A 19,227-nucleotide genomic window follows, 5' to 3' on the forward strand; every position below is an offset into this window, starting at 1 on the left:
TAGGTCCCTAAGGGAGTGGCAGGCTTGTTGTCTCAGTCCCTGACCTCCTGATCGCCCTATAAGAGTATGTCACTCAGCCGAATCCGGTCTACCGCTGTCGGAAACTGCCTTCGACTGAGCTTTCGATTCTTCGGCTTGCGTAGTCCCTTCCTTTGGCTCAAGACCGGGCATCGCAGGTAATTGCCGGATTAGTAGCCACGAACTATCCCGGCAGGCATTTCGTCAAGTGAGAGGCGTACTAAGGCATAGTAGTAGGTATTATTTCCTTGATGGCAGTGCAACGTGAGAGCTTGCTGCCTTCAGTGTGTAGGAGCTTCGGTTAGACATAAGAATACGGTAGCCAACTAAACATGGTTTTTGTTTGCCACAACTGCTACAGCGACGACAACGACAAGAACGAAAACACGCCCTGACTGATTGCTTCGTCCTGGCCTGAGAGTGATATGGGTTGTTATTGGACAAAGGTAAGTTAAATTTCCACACATTAGTCATATGCAAAGATAGGTGGCATTATGAGGTTTTGGTCAAAACGGCTATATACAAGTAGCCATGTATATGTTTGCAGTGTACTGTATTATACAAAAATATATTTTTCTAAATCGTCTAGTGGTAGTGGTACGTAATGGTAAGCGTTGATTTAGATTCGACCTGTATATTGGACAATTGTATATATGGCAAAACTACTGGTAAGTAGGAGAAATACGTAGATAATGACAGGCGGAGCAGCCAATATCATGAGACACAACTACTCGGGATACGAGATAGGAAAGGCAGCTACTGTACGCCGAAGTGATTCAAATATACACGGATATGTGTAACTGAATTTTTTTTGCACGACCGTGGTTAAAGTATTCTACACCAAAGTGTGCAGACCTAATCAAACAAGCAAAACTCTAACGTTTCAATATTGGAAAGATACACATAAGCAAATACTCTATTAAGGCGTGTACCCGGAGTTACACTGATATTACTGAACTTTCTACAAATCTTTGTAGCTATATTGCATATGTTCTCCTGGTTCGATCATGTCTGCACTTGCTTCTCCTATGGCGTCTTGCTTTCTCGTGTGCCCTTCTCGTCTTTGTTCGCCACTTCGAAACAGAATGTTTTTTCCATAGCTAAGGCTGAACTATCGTTCCACCATCTTTCTCTATAATGGGAAGGAGCGGCAGCATAAGAGAGAAAGCAGAAGAAGAAAGGAACCCCCGAAGTCTCACCGACGACTAACAAACCCGCCCTGATCGTTGTTTCCCCTTTTGTTGGAATGAAGACAGATGCGTTCCGGGCCTTGACCGTCGCGGCGGCAAATAGGCCTCCCTTTTCATTCCCACAGGCGATCCCTTCTTCTATCGTCTACCCCCGTTTCTTCTGTACTTCACGACATCGTCCGTATTGGCGCGGCTACGGTGTATAGCCCCAGACTTTTCCGTTTTTCTGCGGCCACCGATCTCTCTCAGCCTTGTGTTTTTCATTTTGCCTTGTTTTCTCTCTCGATCCTAGTTTTTCGTCTCGCCGTACGCCTGTGTGTTCGCTCTTTTTCGTCGTCACTCTAGTAGGTCCGTCAGACGTATATAGTAAGGGAAATACAGTGGGACCGTTGTTGTGGGTTTGCGAGGCCAGCCTAGCAGTTTGGGATGGATATGGAGGATGCCTCTTGTGCGACTACTGCTTGTGGGTGTATGTGTGTGTGCCTGTCTGCATGTCTGTTCCATTCCCTCGTTGCTGGTGATCCGCTGCTATCTGGCTTCTCGTTGGATTTCCTTCTTTCTTTCCTGCTGCCTGGTGCCTGCGGCCGCCAGGCAGCAGCCGCAGTAAGCTTTTGGCCGAGGCTGTCTGCTGTCATTTAGGAGCGAGTCCGTCCCTTGGGAGTGAACCGCTCACTGTAGGCGGCCGGGCGCGCAAACGAGCAGCCAGGCAGCCGGCTGACCAAAAGCGTTCTGTGGCCCACGGTCCGCCATCGCTGCCTCTTGTTGGCAACTGCTTACGAGAGCGGGATAAGAGGAAGTGAAGACCTTTTAGTAGAGCAACCACATACGTCTTGGCCGTCGTCATCGACTCGACTCTCTAACCCACATCCCGATCACCCGTTCTCCTCACCCCGTGGCTGGTTTTCGCGCAGCGCTCTTCTATACTCAAAGTCGCGGATCCCAGCAACCAGAGATAGAAAGAGAAAGCACTGTAGACGTCAGGAGCGCCCGATCAACTTCATGAGCTCTCTGTCGTCTTTGCAGTATTAGTCAGACCCATCACTTCTGTTTCTGTTGCTATGGTCACGTTGAGGGCAGTCCGCTATCAAGAAGCCGTTTAGATGTTGGCTTGCCCGAAACGACATTGCCGTCATTGTGTCAGCAACTTGAGCTCTGGAAGAATCTCTCTCTTTGAGTTTTCAGATATACAAATAAAAAAAGAGATCGAAATCAACTATTTTGGGTAACTTTCCGCAAAAGATAAACCAGGAAGCGTTAAATCATATACAACGATGGATAGTTAGAGCATGCAACGATCGTAACGATGTATTAAACGCATCATCAAATTGATCATTGAAGACCATGCAACTCAATTAACACTGAATCTTAGCTTAATACCAATATAACTCAAACTACTAAATTATTTGAACGTTAAAAGGAACAAATGCTAAAAGCAATGCTCTTTTATAGCAATAGATTAGAATATTTATTTAAACATTGAAAAAATAAACTTTTTTCTGAATCAAAAGGTGAACTACGGTGAAACGAAAGTCTCTGAAAATAATCTGCGCTTAAATGGGCTTTTCTGTCGGACGTGGGTTAAGCACTTAGTGCATACAAAGAGTAGCCATGTTGTGGATGCAAGAGGGAAAGGCTATGCAAGCCATTCCGTTATTTTATAGTAAAGAAACTTTGATTTTAAATTTGAGACTTAGAAATACCGAAAAATTTAAACATGCACGTAAATCTAATGCACTTCGCAGCACTAGATTTTTACAACAAAGTTTTTAAATGTATGGAACAGGTCAGTGTTTTTTCACTAACCCGTTTTTCTACCCTAGTTTCATCAGTGTCATGCCTATGTCCTTAAAGGCTAATTGAACTTGAGTTACCTGTCATCACATTATGTTATATCACATGATTGTTCTAAAAGCTCTGTGGACCATTACGTTTCGAGCATATATGGCACCAAATGCGTGACCCTAGAGTGTAAAAGTCAGTTTGGTAGGCATGCACATATACGTACACACGTCAAGTTAAACTTAGACATCGCATCCGTTGTCCCGACAACGTGTTACACGTATTATAATTGCTGTTAAAAGAAACTTTGATGATTTTATTGATACAACTAATTATTCAAACAAAACAATATTGCCCGCCATACTTTAATAAATATCATAAAATAGAATTTGCCATAGACAGATTTATACTGGAACCATGCATAACTACTATAGTGACACGGTGGAGTTAAGGTAATATTGGGGAACAGCGCACACACATATTGTTACTATTCTCTTTTACTTCTCGGAGGTGGATCCGAACTACTTGGGCTATTTAAAGTCTGGCCCCAAAACATACCCAACTTAGCAGTAAATTATTATAAACCATCGTCTTCTCCAGTTGTAATTGCAGCGGTTTTCTAGAGGAAAAGTGTTTTCCCTTTAGCTTTGTTGAATGAGAGACCTTTTCGCACGAAATCATCAGTAGCCACTACAGTCTCACCTCTGATAAAATACCACTTGGTGAGGTTATGTAGGCTAACTACATAGGTGTCTCTAACAAATATCTCCAAAAAAGAAACTAATTGTATTGAGACCATTTAAAGCACAATAATAAATTAATACTTTCATAATATATGGGTATAATTTTTCCCTTCGATGATACCGGTTGTTCTCAATGATAGCGTTAGGCGAATTCTGGCTGATCTAGTCCCATGTCCTCGTATACTATAGAAGGTCATTTCTTGACTTGAGTGAAAGAGTACATACATTTTATTACCTCTAGTCCGAACACAATTGGCATAATAAAATTGACTCAAAGAGATATCTTAGTTATGTCACAGGATTGGAAATGTGTCCAAACAAATTAAATAAGCGATAACATCAAAAGACATCCTACATTTGCCGGCATTTAAAATAATCACAGCTCTTAATATTCGTATTTATCTAATACTAAAGTGCATTAGATAAATGTTTAAAGTTTAGGAGATATATATATATATATATATATGTAGTACGCCTATCGAAAATAAACATCCGCACTTTACTGACTATTAGAACTGTTAATCTGGGCTGGAATCTTTTATAATGTTCAAAGATGTCGGGTAAGCAGCGGCAGCTTTCCGCACAGGGGACCACAGAGCGCTTAAGCGGTTGCGGAGTGGCATCCCAAGAAACTGCTCCGCGGGCTCAACAGATCTTTATGACCTTTTCTACCCTCCCCTAAAGAGCTAACTTCGTAGTGGTGTGAATTATTTAGATACTCACGGACATTTAAGCTCACGGGCATACTCTACCGCCGACGGATACGTACGTTTCCCGGCCCAGTCGGTCCGAAAACTTCTCTGATGATCGGGGCCAAAGCCGGGGCACGCTTTCAGTTCCCTGGGGGCCCCTTGCGAGTTCGGGGCCACACGTTGAGCTGAACAGCTGATCAGGCAGAACAGCTTCATTGAACCATGCAATGTTCAACGATAACGAAATTGGACTCGAAGTTTTCTTTCTTCTCTCCTTTAGTGGAAGAACTTTATCCCCGTTCCGCCAATAATGAAATGTCTCTCTAAAAAGATAACTAAAAAGGCTAGTCCCAGCTCCAGATATTAGCAGATATGCGAAAGCTGATATGAGCGTCAGCTTTGTCAAATTTAAAGTTGCGTTGTCTCGTCTATCATCAGATCTCTTAAGGTCTTTACAGTAGGCAAAGAGAGACAGCGACGCGACCACTTTCTATTAATGAACTTTCCACTTTCTAAGAAAACAAGGCTCCTGCCGTTTCAAAAGTATTGCCACGGTTAAGGATTTCAAAGTTGAAGCGTGCAAGTAGTAAGACACACAAGAAACAATGTGCTATGGGACTATCGTAGCGCGCGGCTAATAAGGCAGGTTTGTACGTGCGCTAAAATCCTAGTTTAAGTTACTGATGAAATTATACAGAAATCTTTTGTACTACAACGTTCCTTATACAAGAATTTTAATCGATAAAACTTCCTCTCGTAGAACTTTCATTCAAATTAATAGTGATAGTAATACATGGCGTATGCGTGTACTGGGGGGTTGTTGGTTTGAAGTAACTTTGAACCTTTGTCGTAGGTTGGTAAGTCATTTGAAATAGATCTTTCTAATAAAAGCTATGTATGCTGCCTCCAACCACAAACACGAAGCGAAAATCGACAACTGTTCGAAATAAACGCGATCCGTAGGTACGGCTTAACCGCCTTACGTTTGAACGTGAATCGCGTGTTATTTTCTATTATAATGTGCAATGAACTAGTTCGAATTACTCATATAATTCGAAGAGTACTACTTCTTGATTAGTGAATACAAGTACAAACAATAGATAAATATATTGACCAGTTATCCATGCTATTTTCTGCAATACAATCGTATAGAATTGTCTAGCTCGCTTTTTTAACTTACTACGCTCAGTGTCACTTGCAGATAAATAAAATTAAGTGTCTGGATGGATAATTTTTCAATCAGTTTTTCAAATCAGTGAAGAGCGCACGTCATTCGCGTTATGTATGTAAGCCCCGGCTCACAAAAATTAGATGAACATAATTTTTTTTGAAGTTTTCAATAACAGATGATGAAACTAAGTTTTCGATACAAATAAAATATTTCTGTTCGTTGGCTAATTTGTGATGAGGTAAGGTGATCGTTCTTCGCACTTCCGGTCGATGAAATCATCTTCCGTTTCCTATGTTAACTGCAGCTAATAAATAATAATTATAGCAACGAGACTGACCCTCATGTTTAAAAATCTCAACGAAATATTATTTTGATCGCATCCTCACTGGTTAACGCAACTCCGCTGCTAAGCAAATAGGTCCTCGAATTTAGTGACATAGGAAATGTGCGAACTCCTGCAGCTTTTCTCCCCCACAGAATGATGCCGTCCTGCGGGAGAGAAAAAGCCCACTTCGAGAAATGACCGACTTCCCCTTTACCGCTGTAGCCTCAGTAGCCTAACCAGCGAGACGTCCCCCCACCTATACGAAAATGAGTCTCGCGTTGCATTCCCGGTGCAATCTCGTCCTCGCGCTCGTCTAAATTTGGTCCAGTGCCTTCTAACCGGTCAAAGAAAGCTTGACCTCCGCCTACTATTACTATTATTACTGCAACGAGTATCACCACGCTAATGCCGAATGCTGATGGTGGTGATGATGATGGGGGCGAGGGCAGTGGTTGTGTAGGAGCGGAAGATTCAATGATGGCCTAATGAAAGCTAAATGCTTCACGGCCACGGACCACCATTCTCGTCGCAAGAGGGGCAACTTGGCAGTACAGAGGAAATGGCTACCGTGGCCTGAGAAAGAGACGCTTTCCAGTGATAATGCCGAATTGCATCGTTCGTCTGAGACCACCTGACAAATCACTGTTACCGCCACTAAACCAATACGTCCTGCGTTGCCTGTGCTAACGCTGCCTACGAGCGGCGATCCCTTATAGATGTGTACATACATAAATGAAAGCTTTTAGATCAACGAAACGGTTAGAAAGTAGCACGCACTGTCCGCTTTAGTGAACACGGCGTCGAAACGTGCAAAAAAAATGGTAAAGATCTTACCAAGACTGCCAGGTTAAACACGTTGAAATTCGCGTGTTGTCATCTATTCCTCTTCTAGAAACAAGAACACGTCTAGAATAATCCTTGTCAACGATCGAGTGGAAAGATATTCTTGCGAGCTTTAGCAGTTCCAATGACCTAGACGGCTCTAACACGTGAATTACTCCATTTTGCAACGACGACAGACATTGACCCAAATGTCAACGCCCCGTTCGGTACACAATGCAAATAAAACATTAAAAAACCTTAAGATGGTATTAGGTAAATCAGGCGTGGACGAGAAGTAGGTTAGTAGGTACTTATAGTTAACAAGTCTATTGAGGCGACGGTTTAAGCCTATGGTTGCTGAGAGGAAAACTAAACTAAACGCTCGTACTCCGAGATCCAATACTGTCGGAGCCGGAGCCACTGACTCATTCAGTACTCTGAGATTCAGTTGCTATCTGTTCATGCCGATTCGTGCGCGTATTCTTATGTTTGTAATAAACTCGTACGCAGACATTCACACAATGACACAGATTATAATCAGAGACGATGTTCGGCTAGTTTTATGTATAATACTATAGTAAGGATAGTAGTTGGACGGAACAGGAACGGCAGTATAGCCACTGGCGCACCATCATGCGAGCTTGCTTATAGGCGACCTCCAAGGGATGACTTTGCTTTCGCCACCCCTACCAGTCTACTGTAGGCAAAAGATACGTAGTGTGAGACACGCCTAATTAATTACGTAATTAGACACTTTTTGTTTCCATTGCAGCTTCTGCAGCATGCTATTGATGCTACCTCTTATGCAGCACGATCTAACGCCCGTCACCCGCACTAGGTTGAGCCCAGTGTAGCGGGAAGCCCCACGCCATCGTTGTAAGCGATCTCCCACCCTGAACGACCAGCGAATGTGATTCTGTGATATTCTCCTGTACCATCATGTCTCAGACCATTATTATTACGATATTAGTAGTTTCCCATTTGCGGTATGCTCACCCCAGGTGATGGCAACTGTCCAGCACAGCTGACAATGTTTACTAAGCAATTTTTCATTATTATATATGTAGTTGTCTATTATTATACTTTTGAGCCATCTATCGCTCCTAAAATTGCGCTAAGGCTTGTAGATGGCTCAACTACGGCGTTGCGCTTTGCCAGTAGTATTTTTACTTCATAGTCGTTCAACCTCAGTCCCTGCTGACGATTGCAAAGAGTATTGTGGTAACAATCATGGGCAGGACTCTAAGTCCCACTTGCGTCTCACGCAGTGTTCGGCCAAGTGCCTAAAAACGTCCGTCATAGAGCTGGGACCTAGCGTGATCTTCGTTTGCGCTTCCCTCTTTCCTCACATTCAACACAACAACAAATGCTCCATCAGCAATGGCCACCACTGTTGTCGATCGTTGCTTAACAGTCTGCTGTACAGACGGACTACTAATATATATTTGAATCACTAAGAAGCAATTATCTATACTAGATTTTATATGAACCGTTTTTACTTACTGTGCGATTCACATTATCAAATCCAGCTCATTCTTGCTACCATTTGTTACACAGAGAATTGATACTCATATTCATCGTTGAATAGTATTCAAAGTACTTCATTGAATCTATTTAGATAATTCCACTGTACGCGCTTTCTCCGTTGGCCTGGCTCAGGTCAAACCTAATCGTGGAACTAAACTGAAAATATTTTTTTGCACCAAAAGACTAAGATTCTTTTTACTAGTATTTTCAATGCAAACCTTACACTAACCGCCGTGTGTTTTTGCAGTAACAGGTTTTACGACCCAGTGCCTTTTCTCTGTTTTATAATATACGATAAATTGTTGTATAAATATAAATTAGTATAAAAAGCCCAGCTCCTAAGAATTACCGTACAGTCTGAGTTGCTGATTCCCAAATGAGTCGGGGCGGCTACTTCAAGCGTCAAAGTATCAGTAGAACAATTTGTATGCATTGTAGTTTCGTGAATATCAAAAACAATAGTGGTTCGCTTGTAACGACCAGCGAGTGGGTTTGTCGTCCATTCCTTCTGCGCTGCATTAATTCTACACAAAGGATTATATAGGGCACCGTCGCTGTAGCTGCTGCGAGGTGACGCTGGTCACAGCCTCATTCGTAGAACCCTTCGATTCAGAATTGTGGGGGTATTCGAATTCCCCGAAGCGACACCACAACATTTTTATGGCTCATGGTCTTTCTCTGTAATACTTTTGTGTCTTCCCAACCGCTACTGAAGCTTTAGAGAAAACGAATTTCTCAGGAGAGGACTTGCAACGCAGATACTTTAAGGAAACAAAAAAATCGAGAACGTAATGGTTCAAATTCGAGCTTTTTAGACTGCCCTGTATTGACCTGGTTACACTTAGAAGATATGTAACATTGAGAACGAACAAGTAAACGCTTACTTTTCTTAAAGCGTATCTAATTTATGCCATTTAAGTTACATTCTGGTTATGATTAAAAAGTTACATTATGAAAAAAACTGTGTTCTTTTGCAAGTTGATACGAGAGGCCTTGACCAGCCACCCCCATTATATTAGAAGGCATGTTAGCCCTTCGGCATTTTAGCATCGTAGATCGTTAGTGACTGTTAGATAAGGACTATAGTTATAAACTCTTTTCGAGTTCTTAGCTAACAGAAGTTCTTTTCACTTATGGGATGAAAAGAAATACGTAATAACACGCACATATTTTGCAATGTTTTCATCGTACCAACGAAGCCAATTAGGCATCAGTACCATAGCTTTAACAGATTTTACTGTTCCATAAATATTACATACATATTTTGGACGATGCTTGAACCGAAAGAACATCCGGTCATTAATTTTTTCCATTTTAGTTAAATGGGTTGAGCTTTTACTGAACTGAAGAGTTTTCTAGAAGTACAGTTACATTACAGGAAACTATTACATTTTCTAATAAAAATTTAAATACACAACACCGGAATGATAATGTTTTTTTTACCTCGTTTAGTTTTTTCAGCATCTTGGAAAAAGTTCCCCATTTTTACGAAAAATTCGCACAACACGCGATGAAGTATTCCATAAATGAGTGGAATAGCAAAAAAGAGGCAGGTAGAACAGACCATTCCATTTATCGATGTCCTTATGAACCCATAGTGGGGTTCTGCCACTAAACCCAGTCATCGTAAGCAGGTGTTACGCTACACATATAAATATACCATCATCTATTCTTCATTCTGTTAGCCCGCACTATAGCCATCCTATCGATGGTTTTTCATGGATCTATCAATCGGCCTATATCAATCATCTTTACGTTAGCTGGTTTCAGTATAGTTGATGAACCTCGTCAACTCGAAATGGAAAAGGACTGATTAGGAGGAGGACGCGTATTAGGAACCGTACAACGATCTATCAGAGATCTCTATATGCAGTTTACTTTCTCGAACAGTTCCCTTTTCTCGGCTTCTCCCCAGCAGGCTTTTGGCAACCTGGCTCCCAACTAGCCCAAGAGGTTTGAGGATCCGGTTAATCACCAAAAACGCGGATAGCTGCTTGCTTCTTTTAGTCTAGCAATGGATAGGCTACCACTTTAGGGCTCCGTATGCACTGCACTACGCTCATATACATATATTCGCTGTAACAGTCGACGGATAGCAGTTACGCATCTAAAGCATGAATACTATGATTATTTATGCAGGCGAAGAAAAGAAGACGCAGAAAAAGAAAATGTAAAGATCGGATGAAACGAGGAAAATGCATGGAGAAGTGCGACGTATGAGCTCTATAAGTAATCAGGACAACAGAGCTAGCGGTAGTTGCCCCCTCCAGGCTACCACACCGATCAAGATGAATCCAGGGAAGAAAGTCTAAGAAACTGGCGTCTCTTTGGCGGATGCGAGAAACATGGAAGACGAGAGGATTTGAGCAGCGTTCTGAATAGCTTTTTCCTATGGTTATCACCAAAAAAAAACGTATACCTCTCGTGACGAGAATTGTGACATGCACTTTACGAAGATCATTCTCGGATCTGGTCGAATGGGACGCTTCTGTTTACAAACACAATATATTTTTGTCCTATTTTTTTGCGTTATGTGCATTTTGACTTAATAAGTAATACAACGAAGCGTCCATTTGCAGTAAGCTCATGTAATTGCTCTCAATTTTTGGAAATATCTTTTTAGGCTGTCATATATCTAATCTACGCTATTCTACGAACTTACAGCCTAAAAGCTCTGAGTAAAACTTTGATTAGCGTGTCGATTTTAACAATAATCTTTATCCTTCATTATACTTAAGCTCCAATAAATCTTGTAGCTGTTGGATGATTCGGTTATGTAACCGAAGAATATGTTAGAGATTTAATGAAAGCCTTTCACGCGACTTCTGTTAGGGGGTTTGGCTAAAGGATAGCCGACCGTGCTGGTAGACCTTTTTTTATACTGCTATCGGATTGTTAGGCCATTAACGTAGCCGTGTCCTTCTCACGTCCATTCTTTAAGGCTTCGTTTGCTAAGTCAAAAAAGGGCGCATTTCGTTGTCGATGTGCTACCGTTGGTAGTTCTCGAGCCTAAGCAGCAGCTTGAAGCTCGGCCGTCTTAAAGCGAAGCATGACGACCTGACAAGTACGCTTGAGGGCGAAGGGCGACGCACTTTTTGCACTTCGTCTCTTCTGGTCGCTAAGCATCTGCTGTTCAAGCAGGATAAGGGATTCGAAGAGGAAGAAAGAACTGTGTTGGTGAGTTTTTGCCCAAACTACGTAATCTAGTTGCGACAATTTCGAAGTTGTCGTACGGCAAAAACGACAGCTTGTCGTTATCGAGCATTACAAATAAATCCACTTTGCCTTACGCTAGTGGCGTAAGGACGCTTTTTCCACTTTGCTTTGCGCGTCTCCGTTCAGTTTAAGTTCTAATAGCTGCTCAATCCGCTGTCATCAAATGATACTTATGGTGAGACATACGCGATTCTACCTCGCTAACTATGGAAAACAGACCATCGAACCCAGAAAGGTATTAGCTAGTTAAGCTACGATCATCATAATCATCTAAATTAAACCTTGTTAAAAATAAACAGGAACATTACTAAAAGCGAAAATTTTCAAATAGTTGTTGAAAGGCACTATCATTAAAATACGAATTAATGTTTTACTTATGTTAACTGAGGCTTTATGGCAGCTTGTCTAGATTCTGCAGATTCTAAATCTGTTCATATGAGAGTCGTTAACGTAAAATAATAATGACAGCGTCAGACATTTTAGATAAACATGAAGGTTGATCTAGGCGGTAACCTATTGAGAAACTAAACTTTATTTTAGGCGTTCTTGGTATGATTAGACTAGAAACACGCTCACCATGACTCAAGTACTTTCTGACAACTTTAATGTTCACTTCTCTTACGCTAGAATGTCAATTGAGGTGACTGTGTACTCACATTTACTTCTAATATTTTGATATAATACCCATGCGTAGAGCGAGACCTGATTGGCAAGCTTTCCCGGATCAACGGAGTGGAGATACAAGTAACATATAGCTCAGTTATTCGTTGGGTCGACGCAGTTAACCTCGACATGGGCATGCAGGGCAATGTGTCACTGAAGAAGAGCACTGGGTGAGGCCTACCGGTGAGCGGGCGTTGGCTAGGTACCAGTCGTGCTCTAGTCATGGAAGCTTTGTAGCAACCTACACCGAGAGGAGAGCTAACGGCATCCTGCCATCGGTTCGCTACTTTCCGACTGTGGCACATCCTCCCGCGACGCCGTTCAGCAGCGTGGTAAGCACGATGGAATGGCGATGGAAAGCAAAAAGAAATGGGACAGGCAAGGTAGGATCTAGACGAAGCTTTAGGGGGGCTAACGAAGAGAGGCGGAGGGGGTCGACGAGTCTGCGCGCCGTCAGTGCCAAGCAAGCGACCAACTATATATCTTCTGAGGTGGCTCGATAGTACTTACTTTGCTTACAGGGTGAGAGCTGTATGTATATATCTCGTAAGTTCGCGCAGTGTTAACTGGAGCTGTCCGCTTCGCTCTCCTAATGCTAGCGTCTCAACGAGTGCTCAAGGGGACTCTGACAGCGCGGCCACATACCGGTATGTGTATCCCTCTTCCTTTCACGTTGGCCCACAATAGAATGCCATGGAACTCACTGTGAAGGTTAAGCTTCCCAGATGGATACGATGAGCAGCTTAATTGATACCGATACTGCAGCTTTGCTGGTAAAAGGCTTTCGGCATAGCCAAAACTATACGCACAAGAGGACAGCGAAAAAGAAAAACTGGATGCTAATTGGGGAAGATCAGTTTTGCCGAGAAACATGTGCTAGGGACATAGGGTATTACTGCGGCCCAAAAACTGCTGGTTTTGGTTTGGTCTGGCATATCAGACACAATGCTAAAATGAGAAATTGTAGCCACAGAGGCAGAAATGTATGAGCAGCAGGTGCACAGAGGACTCGGAAAAAATGAGTATATTTGTCCATCTATTCGTGTAATAAAGCAAGGCTAATTAAATATACATATCACTGTACATATGTAGTTGAACACTTGGTAATGTTAATATAAAATAGCATTAGATATTACAATGAAGAGAAAAACAAAAAAAAAAAAGAAAATCTAATTGAAATGATTTAGGCAAGAATAACACACAGGACGCGAGATAATTGTTTTAAATATCCTTTCTGCAAAATTACTTTGCTGATCAAAGTTGCACTTCCATTATGAAGCAACAAAACATGCGCAGATCCTGTTTATAGGAAAAGCTTTTCTTTCGACTGATTGAAATGTTATGTTTTAGGGTTGGGCAGCTCGATTACTCAAACATCTTTGTAGCAGTGCCCATAATACCAGCCGTAATCCATCTATTACTTCTGAACTATAACGACCACTTGGGCATAATACATTTTCAGAAGTTTATTGCGCTCGTAGTAATTAAGTGTACTTATCAGTAGACAGAACGTATTATCGTATCGTAATTGAATTCGAAGTTATATTTTATGGATGGAATCTTATTAAAGCACCTCTATATAGGGTCCTAATGTGTGTATGAATGCATATGCTATCTCTGTTATTCATCTAGCAATGACATATAATATTACCATTAAGTACAGCCTATTCTAGTCTGTACACAGTTCATTGAGCCACTATGAGTGGCCCGAATGGTTAGGGTGGGTGCTCTTATCGGCAGCACAAGACTTGTTCAGTTAGCACCATAGCTCTTCTTAGTTCATCCCAATCCTGATGAATGACGCTTCATCTCAAACGACAGTGAATAGCCGGGACCGATTTAGATATAGCGAGTGGGAGTACACGTTTAGAGGTGTAACACCCAGAGATCAGGAAGTAAGACATGGACTGAACATCCAAAACGAATTTCCTACTAGACGAGCATCATTATTCTAAGTTTAATTACCGTAAATATGTATCTAATTGTAACATCAACAAAGGTGTGAACTTGTTTTAGGGCTCATTTGACAAGTATCGATTGTAATTCATTGATTTTAGAAATGAATATCTACATGTATATCTTTATGGCGTTTTTTTCCAATATGCGTTAGAGACACCCATTGTATAGACAGAAGCTTTGCGTGTCTTACCCTTGAACCAGCGAAGAATTTCAATTTTCGGCTCAATGTACGAACAGTTTTAGTTAATTATTCTGTAATTGTTGCTCAACCAGCTTACTATCACATACGTTTCTAAATAGCTGACAATTTTCTAATAAGAGGTACTACGTAAAACTATTTCATCGTTGTTTGATGCAGTAATAATTAATCTATAGCTAGTATTTTCAAATCTTTCTGCAGTCTCTACGAAGATACTTGCATAGAATCCGTTCTGCTCAGGCTTGCGAAGATTTGGAGAATGAAGTGAGCCTGCACCGTACAAAGTCCGTTGATGGACTCCTGCTAAACCAACGTGCATAGTCTGCGCTCAGCCTCAGAGCATGCTGATTAAATCATGGGCCTGCGTTCAGTTCGAGCGTACCGATAATCTGTGCACAGACATTCATACAAACTCGTTTGTCGGCCTCAGCCGCCAGTCATCTCACAATCCCAGCTCCGCCGCTCCACGTTTCGTCCCACAGCCTCGTACCGTTGGGCGCGCGCCCGTAGGGGTTCGCGGAAACGCTGAGCCACAATGCACCGGCGGCCTCTGTTATGCCGTAATGTTTGCACACATCAATCGGTTTCGTCTCAACGGCGAAGTTCCCTATAATAATATCATTGCTTTCATCGTGATTATTGTTATTAAATCACAGATGGATTGAGACTTGACGGAATCGACTCTTTCTACTACTATTACTACTACTCCATAATATGCTTATTCGTCCGTCGATTTAGCGTTATCTTGTAGCGCCTCTTTCTGTGACACGCATAATACGAACGAGCGCTTGTAGTGTGCACTGATCAAAGCCACCAAAGATTAAGTGGTACCGTTTCATTTTTATTAAACAGCAGCCAAATATACTCACCCACATGTTTATCTCTCCACCTGTTTATTTCTGTCTCACGGTTATCATGAGGCTACATCATTTTCAATTTTCGTATTTTATATCGTATACATATATGGTTGTCCGCTTTAAATTACTTCTGATCCCTTTCAGCCCTATTTAAAGAGCCCAGTACGCGATAATGTCTTTTGACCCATTTTAAGCTAAGCCGGTTCCTGTCGTCTAGCGGCGGGACAGCTTGGAGTAGTATAGGAAGCGTCGTATTCGTTATAGCTGACAGCTGCGTGAATTTTTTTCGCATTGATTTGATTGAACACTGTAGATAGCGTAATGGCATAGCACGACACTGTCAAACGAACTTGTGAGCTACGTGTATACAAGCTGTTCTTTGTAGGCCCAATAGACCAGAAATGACAAATTTAAATGATATACCCCGGAAAACGCTCGTTGACTTCTACGACTAGTTTGCCAATAAGTGTCTTTCAACTGAATATTGCTTAGAAAAATTTCCTAGTGCATAAACGTCAAGGTTTATTCTCATCGATACTTCAAAGGAAAAACAGTTGCAATTTTCCTTCTTGTTTATTGGTCCGTAGGATAATTTTTTCGTGCAAATCGTGCATATGTTTAAATATCGCTTCCGGCTTCAATTAAGATTTCTGCGAAATTGACCGGAGCTTCTTTAGTGTAAAAAATTGTTCATAGAAAAGCTTAGCACCATCCCTATAACCAGACAAAAATAGAAATCCAATCTATTTCTTGTGTTTATTTCAGAGATCTTTCTGAGCTATGGCGATATTGTTACCTTTATGGAATTGCAACTAAGATAAGCAAGAACCTAACCAACAGTCACTAAAACATTCCTAAGGTAAATTATATTTTCACTCATTTAGCTTTATCAAGAAGTAACAACTCAATCATACAATTGACTATAACCACTAGAGAGAGCTTCTGACAGCATGATGTCATAAAGCTTCTTTTAGTTAAACGGCTAGAGTCATGCAAGTAATTACTCCTGCTGCTTATTAATGCCATTTTCAGGCCGCTTCCAAGGCAGTACATCCAGTAAAGCGCACAGTATCATAGAAATTATGATTACAAAGTTGACTGATGCTTTTTCTATGTTTTGCGAAACATCGAAACAGTTACTCATTGAAACATTTCAATCAACTAAATTAGCACGAATTGTTGGATGAAGCCGAACATTGCCCTTAAAACATATATATATATATATATAACTGGGCTTTCGTACGATGATGTCTTCACAAATGGATTTCTACGAATTGATCCTTTTTATTCATCACCGCGAAACAATCGTAGAGTGGATAGTGAACTTGCGCTACTAGGAAAAAAACAACGAAGGCTTTCCGCGGCGCAGCAGCAGCAGCGTCATTTCGGCACGTTGTTACCTTGCTGACGAGACACGTCATGATAAAACTGTAAGAATAGCTGAAAGCAGTCCGAGAGATGTTCTTAAGAAAAGACAGAATGGAAGAAGACGACACACAGATAGTTGTCGAAAATGTAAGTGTACTCGACCTACAGAACACGGCCATAGGAAGAATGCGAAAAATATTACCAAGCGACTTTGGTCGGCGGCGAAGGAGATTTCAGGAAGAGACGGAGGATACAAAACGGTTCAGCCATAGCGCAAGCTGCGTCTATAAGCTTCCGTATTCTGCTCCAATGTTGCGTTGTTTGAAGTGGCTTGCTGGCTCACTATCTAGCTGGGTCGCAGGTGGTCAGCCAGGAAACATCGGCTGATCCGCGATGGGGAGAAAAGGACACAACCTAAATAGCAGGACATCTTCGACGAGACGTCATCGACATATGGGGCCCTGGGGAGCCTCGTAGACCTAACACTACAGATACAGCGTTGAAGAAAGGAAGAAAGTCTTGTTTAGGTCTACGACGGAAACAGAGCAGATAGGCACAGCACGGATAACGGCCATTTCGTACGGTGACTGGTTATCCGGCGGGAATTAAGAGGAAGATTCCCGCCGAGACTCCCCGAGGACTCGTAGACTGCTCTCATTGAAGAAACGTACTATTCTCCCTTAGGTACACTCACTGGTTGTGAATGAAATGCTCACACATCGAAGGATATCAAATATATTCAGCATTCCTTAGAGTTTTGGAGTCCTTTACCCGGTGAGCTGTCATTGGTAGTTACGATCTGAGAGCCTTCTAATACGTTAAAGCGGTACAAAGAAACACTTCCTTACTGACCGCAGACCTCTGAAGCAACCCTAAGCAGCCCTGGGAACCCAATAGCGAAGATTTTAGGGATTCGTCTCTCCGAAGAAGTGTAGGAGTTCCTTAAACCATGGGTGCCAGTAGCGGTGATCTCTTCTTGACCGAAACAGCCACCTGTTGAATGAACCAAGAGAAATGGGGCCGTCAACCTGACAGCAGGCCCTTAACAGAGGCTGGCCTGCCTCTCTGCTCTAATGATCTGTGTCATATTTACTTAGATCTGTGTGGTGCTTTTGTTCTGACATGTTGTCGACCGACATGTTACGTCCCGGAAGCTAAATGTGTTTATTTTGTCTTCGAGGTGCGATTCGCTCTCACGAGATCACACGGATCTGCCACCCTGGTTTAAAAATTCGGAACTCAATCAATATTTTAATGAGCTTCTCGTTATTTTTTGTGCCAGACCTTTACGACCCATAAGTCCACTTTTTTTTGTAGTTTTTATGGCAATTATTTTTAGCTAATTTGGGGTTTTTCATAGTAGGCTTTGAAAGCTAATACGTATTTCAAAAGCTCATTACAGCCTTTCTTGGTTATATTTCCATATGTTAATGAAACTGTAATGTTCAAGATTGTTTGAGCATACTAATTTACTCTCACACAATTTCATTTTAGATTCAATAGAGAATGGTAGGTTGGGATTATACTCAAAAAGCCCATCAGAGGTTGAATAAAATTTCACACCTACCAAAAAACCTATCGGACAACAACGTATTGTTGATTCGCATTGACAAGTTAGCAGCAGAGTTTCATTCGACCAGCTAAGTTTTACCAAAAGCGCAACAAATGCGGAATTGTTATGAAAATTGTTCCCTATCACACATTTATCCTAAAAGATTCCTAAAATACCAAGTATCTATTTTTGGTTTGGTGTCGGCTTCTGCGCTTGCTATTGGATCTTCGCTTCCTCAGTGAATAAGTGGGAGTGCTGGTGTTTGACACAGCGGGCGACGATCACTGTTTCTCGTTGTTCTTCGTGTGTTTCTAGCAACTGAATTGAGGGCGCAGGAAACTGAAGGCTTCGTTCGACAGCCGAGGTCCATTGCTGTTATACGAAAGCGATAGCCAGGCAACTGCTACAGCACTTGCACCGTTGACGCAGCAATAACACCCAACATCGGTAGTAGCAGTAAGGAACGAAAGGGCCGATAGGGAGCAGGGGGTGGTTCAGTACCACAATGAGGAGTGGCGGAAAAGAGGAAAGTGGTGGTTTTAGGAAACAGAGGTTGTCGTCTGTATACACGCAGAACTGAACCTCTCTTCCTTCTATAATAGCCAGCGCGTGTTGCTACAGCCGTGGCATTTGCAGCTCAAGTCTGTGCTTGATCATTAGGGTCGTGTCCGACCGTTTGTGAAAAGAGGGCCTAGCAGCCGCCTGTCTGTCCAATAGGCTGCTCACTCATTGTTGCGTCAAGCAGGCGAAGCAACCCTGAGAGTCAGGCTAGAGTTGAGAGAACGAGCTAGTGGGATCAAGGGATCTCACATTGCAATGCTTGCAGCACATAAGGCAGAGTCGTCTCCGCTGAGTCGAGTTACCATACCATTAACGCATAATTGGGTTACCACCACGCTATACCTAGATGCGGCCACCAGCTAGACTGTTAGCACCGACGCACATAGTTTGCTTACTCACCCAGACACGATGGTGGAAGCTTTGGTTGTAGCATCGGCGGATTTTGTGAGCTTTTTTTCATCGGCGTCATTCCGCTCTCCTTTGGCGCTCCTGCCTACGAACACTCGTAACAGCGGTGGTATTACCGCCCCCGCCACGTTACCAGCACCCTTTGCCTACAGCAAACAGCCTCACTTTCCTAGGTCT

At 42.2% G+C, this 19,227-nt stretch overlaps 1 protein-coding gene across 13 annotated transcripts in view; it reads right to left on the reverse strand.

The window, feature by feature from the left end:
- Positions 1–19,227, reverse strand: part of LOC111250514 (agrin-like) — a 232,384-nt gene that overhangs the window by 126,143 nt on the left and 87,014 nt on the right. The window contains exon 1 of one of the 13 annotated variants that reach the window (XM_022805904.2): positions 19,042–19,212. The exons of 11 other annotated variants lie outside the window; for them this stretch is intronic. In XM_022805904.2, coding sequence (XP_022661639.1) covers positions 19,042–19,111 — 70 coding nt within the window. In that variant the 5' untranslated portion in view covers positions 19,112–19,212. Of the gene's footprint in view, positions 1–4,453; positions 4,491–19,041; positions 19,213–19,227 lie in introns of those variants that run through there. One more of the 13 variants, XM_022805905.2, reaches the window with a different exon arrangement.

Source organism: Varroa destructor, unplaced genomic scaffold, assembly GCF_002443255.2.
Source record: "Varroa destructor unplaced genomic scaffold, Vdes_3.0 BEIS01000004.1, whole genome shotgun sequence".
In the NCBI taxonomy this organism is placed as follows: domain Eukaryota; kingdom Metazoa; phylum Arthropoda; class Arachnida; order Mesostigmata; family Varroidae; genus Varroa; species Varroa destructor.